Here is a 14,805-nt window from a genome sequence, read left to right as displayed (position 1 = left end):
CTGATGAATAAGATAGTTGTATTGCTGCTATGTGTGGTTGCTTGCACATCCCTTGTATAGACGTTGATAAGACTAAGACAGTAGAATGCAGTCATTACCGACTATGTTTATCTCGATATTGCTATTGACGAAGAACCGAAAGGTAGAATCAAGATTGGTCTGTAAGTTGTTATGAAGTGTATGTTCATCAGATTCGGCGAAGCTGTGCCTTTAACTGTGAAGAATTTTAAGGGTCTTTGCACTGGAGAATATGGCAATGGTGCAAATGGCAAACCTCTGTACTATAAGAACTCGATTTTCCACCGGATTATCCCCCATTTCATGGCTCAAGGGGTATATTTAGTGTTTGGATTCGATGTAGGGTGATATTACTAAAGGAAACGGAACAGGCGGAGAGAGTATCTTTGGCTCCCGTTTTGAAGATGAATCATTTGTTATTAAGCATGATAGGAAAGGTATTGTATCCATGGCTAATGCTGGAAAAGACACCAACGGGTCACAATTTTTCATAACAACTGTAACTGAGGAGCACATGATATAACATTGTAGGTAGCAACACCATGGTTAGATGGTCATCATGTGGCCTTTGGAATTGTGTCGATGGTATGGATGTATTGGATGCGATTGAGGCTTGTGGAACTGCAAGTGGAAAACCAACAAGGTATTGTATTGTTGAATAGGGTAATGGATAGTGAAGTGAAGATTATTGATTGCGGAGTTATCGAGGACGAGAATGAAGATGAAGATTTCAAAACAGAAGATGATGTCCCTATTGAATCGAATGAAAATCATTCAGAAGACGAAGAAGACGAAGACGAAGAAGAGTCGAAATATCGTTATGAAGCGAAGAAGAATGGAAACTTGCGCGATAACTCGGAAGACGAAGAGGAAGAGGACGATGAATAGTATTCTGTCTATTTGTTTGAAATAAAACAGAGTACAATGTATATTGAATCATGTTTAAAAGACTAAACGAACAAGAGGAACTATCCATCGGACAACTCCATGAATAGTATGCTTCTTCAAGCGAAAAAGGGAAATCAACCTTTTGTTGAGCGAGATAGGATAAATATGTAGCGAGTTGGGGAAATGAAGGTCCTACCACGGATTTCAGCTGATTGGTCTCCGATGTTGTCAGTAGGAGTGGAACATAAACCAGAAGTGAAACAATGAGAGGTCCCTTGAGACCTGAAGAACCAATAGGGATTCCCTTGCCTTGAAGCGTAATCTGTGTGCCTACAATGAATCCAAGAATCTACTTTTACCATTGGAACATTTCTTAGCACATTCCACAGTGACAGTTTCATTGGATGGAAGAAGTACTTTTCGTTCAAATCCACAAATAGACTCCACTACACTGATCCAAAGCGTTGTAAGCAGTGTGTATCCATCGACTTGAAATAACGAATCAGTCTCAGCCACGATTCGAATAATCACATCTCCATGACGATATCCGAATTGTTCATTCCCCTACAGTCATATCCAAGCTATAAATGATACCATTCTCTTAAAAGTTAGTTCGGTTCCTGCTCGGATTCCAGGATCAGTGGCCACATCTACATAATCTCGCACCACTCGTATTCCTGTGCCATGACAATAAGGACAAGAATCGGAAGGGTCATGAACATGACCAGATCCATGACAGATATCACATCGAGATTTGTATGATACTCCTTGATCCTTGGACTCTGAAAGATGAATGTACTCCCTCAAACCTGTTCCGTTACAGTATGGACATTGCTATAAATGATATGGAGAAGCAAGACCAACATGATCACTTTGTATGGCACCTGTTGCTTTGCAATAGCTACACAAACTAGTTCGATTGTAGTATATTAAACGATCGCTGATGCCTGTGTAGAACATATACACGGGAATCGGCAATGTTATGATGATGGCAGGAGCTGGAGTAGGAACACGAGGAGTGAAAGTTGCTTCGAATCGAAAATGCTTCGCATTACTTTTCTCATCCATACCTACTTTAGAAAACGCTTTAAACGCAAATGGTTGATCGGTGTAATCTTCAGTTCTTAAATTCTCTTGCTCACTCTGCAAATTACATTAGAACAATAGGAAAACGTTCTCCCCTCCAAGATCGTAGACTTCTCTACGAACAGGATCGGATAGCAGTTCATATGCCTTCACAATCTAAGGATTATATAGTACAAAAGGGATCTCTAACATTCATATATCGATTTTTGTCCTCTTCCGTCGGATTCTTCAACTTGTCTGGGTGCAAGGTTAATGCAAGCTAAATAATAACAGCAATGATTCTATTACTTGATAGTATGCTCGTTTAATCGTTCGTTGATCTGCATTCCTATCAACTCCAAGGATCTGTATTTGATTACAAAACGGTTATATACTTCATAGTATGACTCACTGTAAACAATTCCCAAGAGAAAGATAAACACAAGAATTGTCCTCATGATTTGTTTAAACAAAGACTTGAATACAACTATTCACTAACTACCAAGTGCAATACACTCTAAAAACACTTAGAAACAATTCAATCAATGAATAGGAACATCAGTTCGTCTTGTCCATCACCATTGGTCTGTCTGACGGGTAAACGGTTTGAAAGAAATCATCATGTTCCAATACATCCATAAGAATAGACACTTACCTCAATCCCTCTATAACAAAAGAAATAATGGACATGAATGCATAATGCCATTCCTTATCCAACGACAACACATCACACACATTGTATTCTTGAAATGATGAAGAATGACACTCTACTTCAGTGGCCTGCTGGTCTAGTGGTATGATTCTCGCTTAGGGTGCGAGAGGTCACGGGTTCGATTCCCGTGTAGGCCCTTCTTTTCTTTTACCAATAGTCATATCCACAGTCCTCCTTCATGCTTCAAGTTATCACAATCGGTGTCAACATGACAGGAATGATTTAATTGCCATTCTATCCGAAACTCTCGTATTCGTGGAATTCCTCGAATCGAAGCATCCACCACTTCAGACAGACTTCCGCTGCTTCCAACAAATGTAATCAGGTTGGGGAGATCTATTCATCGTTAACATCGTATCTCCCTACTCAGTAGACAGAGGTTCTTTGTATGTCTTAAGGATCCAAGTAATCGTACTTCCATGAGAGATGATAGGTCTTGAAGAATGAATTGTGAGACGAACGCAAAACAGAAGGAATTTGACCCATCTCCAATGTGGAGACTCTCTAAAGACGGGAGATCTGTTCCTAAACCATTCCATCATCCTACTCATCAGCGATAAAGTGCAGAAATCCATCAAACTATGTGATCCAATTGTTACTCGTTTCAATTGAGGTAGATCTAATGGTCATTGCTCTCAGACACTACAACCCTTCAGTACAAATCTCTTTCCAATTGAACAAATACTCACATTCACAGAGCCACCCACTGTAGCTCGTTCTATCAGCTCCACAGGATATTCATTCATACAATCGTTCCCTATACAAAGCTCCTCCAGGGATGGAAGCAATTCTAGGATGAACACACGAGTGCTATGCAGAGAATGAGAGTTCAGTTGAATAGTCTTCAGTTTGGGCAGATCACGAAAACAAATAGTATTCATGCCATTCCAGAAATCAGATGGAATTATTATATCTGTAATTGAATAATCACAAATACTGAGAAAATGAAGAGATGATAAGGATTGAATGAGTTCCAGAAAACAGGACAAATTCTCCTGTCCCAAAAATGTCAATTTTTCATCTATATAAGATTGTCTCATGATTCCTACTCACAATTGAAAGAGACTCTATTTGAGGATTCTTTACAATCGTTTTCAACACAGCAATACTGACTCCATTCATAGCTACTAGAAGTTCTGTTCGATTAAATAGGGTTTGGAAGGAACGCATTGATGGAAGCAAGATCTGCGGTGCATCTGAAAGTAATCCCCATCGTAACACTAATGGGGATTGAGTGGGAGCATCATGGTAAAAATACCCCGAATACGTAACAATTCCCGATTCTGAGTAATCTTCACCAAATCCCTCACGTTTCCCACGGAAGTAGAATCCACAACTCTTCAATCGAAATGGAGTGGAATCATGGAAGAATTCACAATATCCATTCAACTTCCCTTTTTGGAAATTCCCGCGGCATTTGATGGCTCCAGAGGGATAGAACAGTGTTCCCTTTCCGTGATATAAACCATTTACAAATTCTCCTTTATAGACAAGATAACCTTTTGAGAATAATGATCCATTCCCGTGGTACACTCCATCGATAAGCTCACCTTCATACACTTTGATCCCATGTTCATCACACACTGTCCCATGTCCATTGATAGTTGATGAAGAGAATACAGGCTGGATCGTTTGAGTATTAGAAGGAAATGGAAGTGGTGAAGGAGTTGAAGGAGGAGGATCATCAATCCTCTCCTGATCAAAATAGCGATGATCAATAACGATCCCATGATTATCAAAGAGAATTCCAGGACCATGAAGAAGTCCTTTGTTGAATTGCCCTTCATACACATTACCTGAACAGAAGTAATATGTACCGAAGCCGTCAAAATGACCACTTTTCCAACTTCCTTCATATTTCAATGTATTTGACGAATTGAAAAAACGACCATATCCCTCAGGACGAAACTCCCTCATTTCTCCTTGATAATAGGAATAGGAAGGTCGACTACAAATCGGTGGAGGAGTCGATTTGTATAAATCGTTATGGGTTCGTTCAATTGATGAATTGAAGAAATCATGAGCTGAAAGGGAAACAGTTTTGATTTGTCCGAACGAATCACGAATGGTGAATGAACAATTACAACAACTGTCAAGTGATAGCTGAATGGTGATTCGAACACATTCTTCTATTGGATGGGTATATTGAAAAGCTTGTGAAATTACAACAGCATTCTCTTCCTGTTTGTAACTATCACCTCGTAATAACATCAATGTGACGGTAGATGTGCGAGTTAGATTGAAATAGAGAGAAGTCTCTGTAGAAGCAGGAAGAGATGTCCCACGAGAGAATAACTGAGTGGAGAACCCATCTTGAATTGCCAGATTGAGATTATGATCAAGAAATGCGAAGTTATTGCAAATAGAGGGATATAATTCATTTGTCACTTCACTGATCATAATACCTCGTTCTGATAACGACTGATTGACTAATCTAGCAGATGGAAGTATCTGATTGATTCGCTGTTGTGTAATATTGAATCGAGAATACACACCATCCAAATATATTTCAATCGGATCCAATGAGAAGTCACGAATCCAATTAGAGACTTCGCGAAGAATTTGATTGACTAGAACACCATATTCACAGATAGAGAAACAATCTTTCAAAAGAGAAGAAGTAACATCAAAAGATCGTTTAGAACACAGATGATCATTCAGAGTGACTGAAAACAAAACTTTTTCAGATGAATCGAGTGTTATGTTAGAAAGATGATTTAGATAGTGATCGCATTGTAACCGGATACTCCGCTTCAAAAATAATTCATTATAACGAGATAGAGAGAAACTAGAAGTGATGCGATTTGTGAGAGAAGTAAGGATATCCGAACTATCACTGATTGGGTAGCAAATACTGGTTAGAATAGTTCGATCTGATAGCAAACTGGCATATACAACAGATTCCGATAATACAAGCTGGATATGATATCTGGAAGTGGAGTGAACTACGTCCTTCATAAATAGCAGCTTCACAGAATCCATTTTCATAGAACTCCCAGTTCTCGTTAATGCTGAGTTACAACTCTCCTTCATCAAAGTCGCCGAATCTTCTGAACAATAATTGGGAAGAACAATAATAATTGAATTTGGGATATCTGTGTTCTGAATGCACCACATTCGGAACAACTCGTCTAAATACTCCGTCCAGATCTCTTCCAAACAAAATGAAACACTTTCCTTTTCTTTTGAAACCAAACTATCATCATTGATCTCAAAACAAAGCGATTCTTTATTCACAATACGCAGCAAATCACCTCCAATACAACTGGATTGATTAGATTGATTCATCTTACCAAACAACAATCCAGGTAAGTTTGTCACAATAGACTCACTTTCAAACCACTTCATTTCATTCAAATGAAATCGTGTGATCGGTGGAAACCGTTTCATCTTATGTAAATCAAATCGACAGTCCAGAAGCGGATCACCATTTACATCCTGCAACCACTGAAAGAAACCAAAAAATCGAGAGAATACACTCACACCTTCCTCTCCGACAAGAATAAAGAGAGGAGAGGAGTTCATTAAAACAAACACCCAAATAATAAACGTCAGAAAATTCTGTCATGAAATCGCTTCCACAGAGCGATTGCCAAATTGAAGCATCCTAGTACAGTAACCTTTAACTAGAATACTGCATGAACGCCTTAGCAAAGTAGATCATATGTCTGTATACGGAAGAATTAGTAGCAACTAGATTTCTAGAAATCAATCCATATACCTTCTCGTTACTTAATGAACGCTAGATTTCTGTGGAATAGGGTGCTTAGACGTGGTGAAGATGGTAAGGGCTCCCCTCGGGTTTCTTCCTGCCCATTCCATACACTACTCATTCCAATACAATATATTTCAATGAATGAAATCAATAGTTTGATTTTTCTATCAGTTGAAGGAAGCAATGAATCCATATCCGTCTTCCTAACTTCTGTACAAGAGGGAGAATTAGAATTCAATTCGCCTTCCTGAATAGATTCATAGTTACTACATAGAGTTAGTACATGTTCAAGAAATGACCAGAAAAACTCGAGTGATTTGGCGGGAGAATTTCCCATCAGAATCTTATGAACACGAATACACCATACACTTGCTTCGACCAGACCTGATAATGGATATGTTGTAGAAATCTGATCCAGATAGGTAGAAATCAGTTCAATAATACATGTTCTGGCTTCAATTATGACAGTCATAGCCAGTTCTTTCCGTTTTGACTCGCTCAGAGTATGATTCTCAGAACGGAGAACATTCTCAACCAATGCTTCTGCAGTGACATTAGAGCAAGAAACTAGATTCTTGACAAATTCACGGAGATAATCTGACTGAAACAATAACAAATGTACAAGATCACATTGATGGCGTACTGCAGAGAGATACAAAACACCATATGATACCTGCTCCGTAGTATACTCTAGGTAAATGTGTCGATCGAGTAGGACTTGAAGTACTTGACAGCAACAACCATCAACAGCATGCATAATCGCATTTCGTCCTGATACATCTCGGAGTGTAGGATCACCACCATGATCAAGAAGTGTTATAGCTGTCTCTGGATGATTGTTCATGAACGCGCAAATGAGCGGTGTGTAACCTTCAGTATCACGACAGTTTGGATCGACATATGAACACAAAAGTTGAACAGTATCAGCAAAGCCATTAATACAAGCAGCAAGCAATGCCGAATAACCATATTTGGTGCAGATTGATGCGTTGGCGCCAGCTTGGAGAAGTAAACGAACAATGGGAACATACCCATCACGACTAGCGTAGATCAATGCAGTGTATCCTCGGAAATCTTGAGAATCTAAAGGACAACCATAACTAACTAGGTTCTGACACGCAGAGAGATTGCCATCACGAGCTGCAACCATTAGCGCATTCATACCATCTGGAAAATGGTGTGAGAGAATCAAACGGATTGAAGGGATATCATTCTTTGAGACCCCTTCCATCAACATATGAGAAAACGAATCGTTTCGTGGAATTGAACTCTAGTTTTTTACAATCCCTGCAAGTGAATCCTACATTTCTAACAAGGTCTTCTTTTGTTTCGTCCGCAAACATCACTTTTCGTTCACATTTTGATCTTGCAACACTCTCCATAGTGGCAGTATCGCGATTCTTTCGTGCTAAGGTCAGAAAATGAACCATTCAGCACTTCTATCAAACAAGTAGCAACCAATGTAACAATCCAATAAATGACACCGTGATATCTCGCGTAGAAACGAGAGTCTAAAACCCAACGCAACAAGATAAAACGTTTATAACCAACTACGATATTTCAGAATCGCGGGAAAACATTGTACTCTTTCTGACACAAACAAGTCAAATGAAACTACCACAGAAACAACTATAGGGATCACTCTTCATCTGAATCACTCTCTTCAGCTTCAATCTTCTCTTCTATGCGTAAAAACAATAGGAAAATAACCAACTCAACATTTGAATCATCGCTTTCTGCGTTTCTTTCTCCAACATCTCCATTTTATGCTCAATTCCTCTCTTTAAATCCCAGTTTGGCTTCTTTGGAGCAAGGTTGATCTCGTCATTTCGCTATAATTCATTGTATTTATATTAAATCTACTCCTGGCATCGCTGATGAAGCTTTCAAGTCACTTTCATAATCCAAAGGCTTCTCGTCTACGACTACGTTATCCATCTTCTCTTTTAATCCATCATCTTTTGGAATATAATTTCGGAACCGAACTCTATAAAGTCAAATTACAAACGATTTGATCTACGTTGAAGTTGCCGAGTTCTCTGTCGAACTCACTTTTCCTTGTGAAAGGAGTTCCTCTTTCTTTCTCTTCAGCTCTTCAATTCGTTTCTTCCGTTCGGCAGCCGCGTCCATCTTCCTTTGCAAAGACAAGTCTGGATTCCAGAAAACAGGGAGAATTCATCCACAAAGACCAAATCTGAACAAACACTCTCACAAACCGTTAGACCAACTATTCCAGCTCAGCTACCCGTTCTTCCGTTTCTGTTTCAATTTCAACTTTCTTCTCAACAACTGGAAGTGTTGTTGGAGCAGCAGGTAAAGCATTCATCTCTGTAGAAAGATCTTTATCCAACGAAGCCATGTAATCGTCTAGATCGCCGTCATCTTCTTCCACAGCGTCATTTAATTGGATATCCATATCCTATGACTCACTTCTCGAATCTGAAGCTACCTTCAAAGTTTCATCCAGATCCATAAGATTATCGATTGTGGCTTGATACTCTTCAACCGTTCCCATAGACTTCTGAACTGCTTCTAGATTATCTGCAACCTCATTCATGATAACAATATGATCCAGTGTCATGTCTGCTTCTTTCAATATCGAGATTTTCTCTTCAAGGACAGCCATTCGATTGTCGATAGCTGTAGCTGCTTTTTGGCAATTCCTAGAATCAGAATTAGAGGCGAATACTACATAACAATTTTCAAGTAATCTTTGACGGCATCCTACAATAAATCAATTCAAACATTTCTACTTCGTTTGCTCTGTTTTCTTTGGCAAGTTGACGATAGTGTTGAATAGCCATGTCATACTAATCATTATTTGCTGATTCAAGTCCTACCTGCTTCATTTGACGCTTCAGATTCTTCATTACACTTGATATTTTTGCAAAGGCTTTATCTGCAGGTGTAGGAACAAATTCTGGTTCTGGTTCTGGTTCAGGATCCACTCCATTCAATCGTTTATCAATATCACTCAAAGCAGTCCGAATCCTAACAACCACATCAGAATAGGTATCTAAATATTGCTGAATAATATCTCGTTCCTCTTCTGTCAATTCATCCCGTTTTTTTGACAAGATCAACTCGATGTTACTTTGTTCAATCTCATACTGACTCTATCCATCTCAAACCATTTAGTATCAATCATACAGGTCCCGAATGACAGTTTCCCATGACTAGCAGCGTTCAATAAACAGGATTTGATTAGGTAAAGTTGATGGAAAGTGAGTCCGGATTACCAAAATTGAATTGGATGCAGTTTTGCTGGTTGTCATTCATCGAAAAGACTGTAGGCACGTGAAGCCAAAGATAAGGTACTGCTAGTCTCAAAGAATGATATGGTGGTTGATATTTTGGACACCTTTGATGATCTTCACCATGGCAGGTATATTTTGGAAGCGAATCAATCAATTTAAGAGAGGATTGGGGTTGAAGAATTAGATCTTAATGAATTCTACGATAATGGGTTCTTTGGTTGTTGTTAAATTGAATTTCTTATTCATAGGAGAGGGTGAAAGGATTTGCATTCTTGACTCTGGTGTTTCTCCTTCCGATAATCTCCAAATAAAATATCCAGTTGAGTTTATCAATCTTTCATCGGATTCTTCATCTGAAGATGTATTGAATCATGGTACAGCTTCCATATCAGTATGGCCTATTGAAAATCGTGATAGAGATAGGTTATAGCGAATCAGAATCCAAATTGTCGAGGCATTGCTCCCGATGTTCATATTGTGTCACTGAAGGTAGTAAGTCGTGATGAGAGTGAGTTCAAATAGTAGTAACTAAAGGTTAGATATTGCGACTTCTTCGGTTTGCCAAGGCCTTCGCCGCGCAGTCACAGAGTCCTGTTCTATTGCTGTATTACCATTTGGAGGTCGGGATATGAACGAGCCAGCAATTAAGGAAACCATTAGTGAGATAACAAAAGCGGGTGTGGTAGTCGTGGCTGCCGCAGGAAACGATGGTCCCTCGATGGGGTAGAAGTGCAAATGAGCATCAATCCTAGATCTGTTCTCAGTCCCGCTGATCATCCATCTGTTATCAGTGTTGGATCTCTCCGAGACTCTAAACATGTCCTTGTTGGTAGTTCTCGTGGTTATCGGAATCATTCAATTCAACGATTAGTGCCTGAGGTGGGTATGATTGGCTACAAAGTTCCGATAGTGGATGCGAATGGAAGAATCACTTCTTCTTCTGGCACCAGTATTGCTGCACCCATCGTAGCAGGGCTGATAGCATTGATTCATCAGTGGCTTACTCACGAGACAGTGGAGGTCACTCCTGGACTCATTCGTTGTGCGTTAGCAAGTAGTGAAATGAAGATAGGAGATTGGATTATTCCAAATGGAAGACTTCGAAAAACTGAAATACCTTCATTTTGTGCCATTCCCAATTATGTAGATATTCCATCAGAACAGTTTCCATTCTTTTTACAATCAGTGTAAGTGTGGTCTGTGTTGATGATGCTAAGAGGACCAGGAATGACCTCACGATCATTTCAAATCACAGTATGTTCCAGAGAATTACGACCAATCATCAGATCCAGTGTGAACTGTTCTACTATCCACATCACACACATCGATCAGTCATTCCCATATGTTACTCTCATTACTCTTCAAGTGATCTCTCCCTCATATCAAGTATGTGGTCTGATTATCAACTCACTTATCATTCCAATTCGATTGAACCGTGATTCGAAGAGACATCGAGAGATGATTCGATGGTTCGAGAAACCTGTTGGTGATACACGCCGCAGTAATGGTGAATCTGCTTATACGAACTACTTCCGTCTGTATCAATCACTCACCAATCATTTCACAGTGGACATCGTCACAGCCAATGAGAGATTAGGAGAAGCACAGCCCAACCTCTGTATCTGTTTCTCGAAGTGTGATTCTTGTTCTCGCACGATTCGGATTCTCTCTGAGAAGCGACAAACCACAGATAATGAAGTGCAAATCGCTCCAGTATTCAAGACATCCTCACTTCGATACAAGGGAAAGACACTTCAGAGAGTAAGCAAATAATGTTCTATTCATTATCAGATCCAACGATACAATCGATTGAACTATGGTGGAAAAGGAACAGTATTGTGGGAATATCACAATAACAAGAATGAAACAGTGATACTTGTTATTCAAAATGAAGATAATACTGTTACTGCATGGTTTGGAATTGAATCTGTCATTAATGATATGGAATTCTTCACATCCATGGGTCATGAGATTATATACGATATCATTCAAATGATGTTGAAGATTGATCAGAATATGCCAATAAATGATGAGTTGTGACGTTTCTATAACTTGTTAGTTAAATCACACGCCTCCCCTTTAAGCCAATGAAAATAACGTATTTCATAGCCCCTAATAGAAGCAACCTCTTTTGCAGAGACCTTCTAGCAAGTACCCATTAATAGGTACTATGGTATTACTCGTCCTCTGCGTCTCAGGTAACAGTACAATACTACTTACTTGTTAGTAAATCCTAACAGCAAACTAAAAATGATCAGATGACAATAATGGATACCAAATCTTCAATCCCAGAAATTGTTTCTATTTCGCATTATTCAAATCAGATACTTGTACATCCAAATGAATCGTTTTCAGTTTACTGTGTTTGGATCTGGATCGATGGTGAACCAAATGAGGAACCGTTTATGTGATGGGATGGACTTAGATATAGAAACCTCTATCGGACTTACATACACTTGCTCCAATAGCAAGCAACAATGTTGGTTGTTTGATTGTGGAGATGGTACTTCTTGCATCAAGAGTCTGATGTAGGAACACTCCGTCAAATGATCAAATATGCTACAAATTTCAGGAGATATTCATTATCAACCATCTTTATTACTCATTTGCATGTCGATCATGCAAGTGGCTTAGCTGCTGTAATAGCAGATATGGGAGCAAGTAGGTCGTCTTCTGGTTATTTTCAAATAGTTCATGCTAATGATAAAGAGCGATGGTGTGTCGACATTTATGGTCCTTATCATCTGGCATCAATGTTTCTCCCCACTCTCTTCTATTGCAAAATGGATCAACTCTGTGACATTCACATTCATGAATTCTTGACTCCAGGCCAAGAATTGGATAGTTGCTCTGTATCTGTTAACTCAAATTTAGATATATCTTCATTCCAGAGTCCCAATGTGACTGTATCAGCGATCTATCCTGATGATGACGGTTACTGGACCTGTTTTAACGTAGAGATCTGTTAGAAGTGTCATTCTAGAACGACATTGGCTCCATGCGAAGTGGATCTCTCGTTCATATGGTTCCTTGTTGGGGTTACTGTTTCCAGGAGAGTTCAACTGAGAATGATCCAAAGAAGATCGTAGTATTCGGTGATACATGTGATTCTTCGTACATTTGTTGATTGCCTTTTATCCCTAGCAAAATGGTAAATTTGATTCAAAATTGTGATATTTTGTTTCATGAATTAAGCTATGGACCTATTATCACGGATATGGATCGTGATGCTTTGAGGCAACCTGAGAGCAAGCTCCCGAAATTACAGAATGAACTATTATCACAAGAACGAACCAAAGCCCGCTGGGATAAGATTATCGCTTCAGCTGCATTTTGGAAGCACAGTACAGCGGAGATGGTTGGTTTGTTTGCAGAGAAAGTGAACACCAAACAGCTTGTTCTAATTCATATTGGCGCTCGATATGAAGTGAAGAAGCCAGAAGTGAGAGATAAGATGGAAACTCTTCTAAAGAATCGAGTTGGTGAGTTTTATCATGGTCCTATTGTATTGTCTCATGATGGTACCATTGTTACAATGTAAACAGAGAATTCAGATGTTAATTGATGAATGATTCGCTTGTTTGTTTTAAAGAAGCGTGAATTTCTTCGTTGTTGGAGGCTCTCTGGGATGTCGCGTGGATCAGCATAACGTTTACGGACACAAGCAGCGCAGCTACAAGTGTCACGACAACCTGGACATAGCCATTTCTTCCCTCGCTTCTTGATTTCGTTGTAATCTTCGTTATAGTGTTTCTTTAAGCATTTAGCACAATAGGCTCGATAGCAACTACATCTCATTCTCTCTCATATCAATACATTTGATTATTCGCACCACGAGGTTTACCTTCTCCACAACACTGAATCACATCTCTTTTCCGAGCTTTGCATTGATGACACCACTTCGGTTTCTGATGTACCCTTCTTTCCTCTTCATCTGGATTCTTTCGCTACCATTCATACACATCAACACACATACAGGACGTCCTCGTCGTCGTTTCACTACTGGTTCTTCAGTGGATGGAACTCCCTCATCATAGGACTCATCTTGTTCGGTCTTTTCACGCCGTCGATGTCGACTTGGTCTCTCTGTGGTTGTTATCTCCGGAAGCTGGAGCGAGGGCTTTCGCACCAGAGTCTTGACCTCAGTGGAAGGGATGATAGGAGGGAGTTGATGCATACTCGCTGCATACGGTGAATTGGGACTCCTCAAAGGTGAAGGCATCTTGGTAGCCACTGGAGGAATGACGATGGGAGGAGGGATGGCTATGCGTTGATAATTGTTCTCTGTTGGTGGTGGAGGCGATTCGGAGTGAACGGGCCATTGATTCAAACGACTAAGTGGGTCCAGTTCACCAGTATAATGATATAGATCCGATGGATCTAGAGGAAAGGATCCGTCAGGTGGAAAGGTAAGGAATGAAGGTGATGGTGAGATCTGTGGAAGAAGGGGAGGAGAGTCATTGATATCCAGAGTGTTGGAAACAGATGAAAGAAGTGATGTATCGAAAGGAGAGGTTAGTCGTTGCAAATGAGAACGAATCGTAGTGATAGCCTACAAACTGATACCATCACCCTTTCATACACCTGGAATACTATTATTATTGCCGTTTGGATCAAGTATGTCTGATAGATCATGGATCAATGACTCACACTCTTCTTTAGATGCATTCAATATCTGAGCAATATTATTAATCTCGACCTGGAGATTCTTTGCTGTGATGGAATAGGGAAGAGTTGTTGTAATGAGGGAGCATCTCTGAACTCGATTTAAAGCGGCCAATATCTTCTCATATGTATTCAAACTGAGTAGTTACCACACCAAAACACGTACAAACTAATGACAACTTGACTGAAATCGTCATTGGCACTCATTGATCTTAGTTCGATATTTAGTGTCGAAAGTACAACGATCTTGATTATCGTGTTTTCGAAGATGGCGTGTGATCAACAAACACGATGATGGTAAAGTCTTTCATTCTTCCGTTTTCTTCAGCGTGTCCAGCTCACCCTCAGCAGCAGCGACGTCTTCGTTCTATCCCATCATCTCTCAATCTTTCTCTGACCTTTGCTGCTAAACGATCAACTTCCTTCTCTAGATCATCAATCCGACTACTCATTTCATCAACTGAACATGAAAGAGACATACACGA

The 14,805-nt window shown here is 39.7% G+C and overlaps 8 protein-coding genes across 8 annotated transcripts; 3 read left to right on the top strand and 5 right to left on the bottom strand.

Moving 5' to 3' along the window:
• Positions 1-29: 29 nt before the first annotated feature.
• Positions 30-541, top strand: JH06_0605 (peptidyl-prolyl cis-trans isomerase, cyclophilin-type; the record flags this gene model as incomplete). Its single annotated transcript, XM_014674687.1, has 4 exons — positions 30-62; positions 85-161; positions 192-333; positions 362-541. 4 exons carry the CDS (start codon positions 30-32, stop codon positions 539-541), a joined length of 432 nt encoding a protein of 143 aa, XP_014530173.1.
• Positions 542-769: 228 nt separating this feature from the next.
• On the bottom strand, positions 770-2,184 carry JH06_0604 (hypothetical protein; the record flags this gene model as incomplete). The annotated part of the gene is given in 7 exon segments (XM_014674686.1): positions 770-1,236; positions 1,260-1,470; positions 1,501-1,740; positions 1,771-1,950; positions 1,981-2,049; positions 2,080-2,148; positions 2,167-2,184. 7 exon segments carry the CDS (start codon positions 2,182-2,184, stop codon positions 770-772), a joined length of 1,254 nt encoding a protein of 417 aa, XP_014530172.1.
• Positions 2,185-3,700: 1,516 nt separating this feature from the next.
• Positions 3,701-6,208, bottom strand: JH06_0603 (hypothetical protein; the record flags this gene model as incomplete). Its single annotated transcript, XM_014674685.1, has 1 exon — positions 3,701-6,208. One exon carries the CDS (start codon positions 6,206-6,208, stop codon positions 3,701-3,703), a length of 2,508 nt encoding a protein of 835 aa, XP_014530171.1.
• Positions 6,209-6,411: 203 nt separating this feature from the next.
• Positions 6,412-7,548, bottom strand: JH06_0602 (ankycorbin; the record flags this gene model as incomplete). Its single annotated transcript, XM_014674684.1, has 1 exon — positions 6,412-7,548. The coding sequence occupies one exon, from the start codon at positions 7,546-7,548 to the stop codon at positions 6,412-6,414; it is 1,137 nt and encodes a 378-aa protein (XP_014530170.1).
• A 488-nt stretch (positions 7,549-8,036) lies between these two features.
• JH06_0601 (pre-mRNA splicing factor protein) lies at positions 8,037-8,528 on the bottom strand (the record flags this gene model as incomplete). Its single annotated transcript, XM_014674683.1, has 4 exons — positions 8,037-8,080; positions 8,113-8,230; positions 8,262-8,385; positions 8,419-8,528. 4 exons carry the CDS (start codon positions 8,526-8,528, stop codon positions 8,037-8,039), a joined length of 396 nt encoding a protein of 131 aa, XP_014530169.1.
• A 1,317-nt stretch (positions 8,529-9,845) lies between these two features.
• Positions 9,846-10,382, top strand: JH06_0600 (Peptidase S8/S53 domain-containing protein; the record flags this gene model as incomplete). Its single annotated transcript, XM_014674682.1, has 3 exons — positions 9,846-10,065; positions 10,086-10,163; positions 10,195-10,382. The coding sequence occupies 3 exons, from the start codon at positions 9,846-9,848 to the stop codon at positions 10,380-10,382; spliced, it is 486 nt and encodes a 161-aa protein (XP_014530168.1).
• Positions 10,383-11,995: 1,613 nt separating this feature from the next.
• On the top strand, positions 11,996-13,196 carry JH06_0599 (Beta-lactamase-like domain-containing protein; the record flags this gene model as incomplete). The annotated part of the gene is given in 6 exon segments (XM_014674681.1): positions 11,996-12,056; positions 12,087-12,176; positions 12,188-12,316; positions 12,347-12,609; positions 12,639-12,769; positions 12,800-13,196. The coding sequence occupies 6 exon segments, from the start codon at positions 11,996-11,998 to the stop codon at positions 13,194-13,196; spliced, it is 1,071 nt and encodes a 356-aa protein (XP_014530167.1).
• Positions 13,197-13,212: 16 nt separating this feature from the next.
• Positions 13,213-14,517, bottom strand: JH06_0598 (hypothetical protein; the record flags this gene model as incomplete). The annotated part of the gene is made up of 6 exons (XM_014674680.1): positions 13,213-13,328; positions 13,354-13,442; positions 13,472-13,602; positions 13,632-14,207; positions 14,238-14,457; positions 14,483-14,517. 6 exons carry the CDS (start codon positions 14,515-14,517, stop codon positions 13,213-13,215), a joined length of 1,167 nt encoding a protein of 388 aa, XP_014530166.1.
• Between the last annotated feature and the right edge of the window lie 288 nt (positions 14,518-14,805).

This window comes from Blastocystis sp. subtype 4 (genome assembly GCF_000743755.1).
Source record: "Blastocystis sp. subtype 4 strain WR1 chromosome Unknown seqid_0003, whole genome shotgun sequence".
NCBI classification, from domain to species: Eukaryota; class Bigyra; order Opalinata; family Blastocystidae; genus Blastocystis; species Blastocystis sp. subtype 4.
The sequence above is the reverse complement of the archived record's forward strand: the minus strand, read 5'-3'. Positions and strand labels throughout refer to the sequence as shown.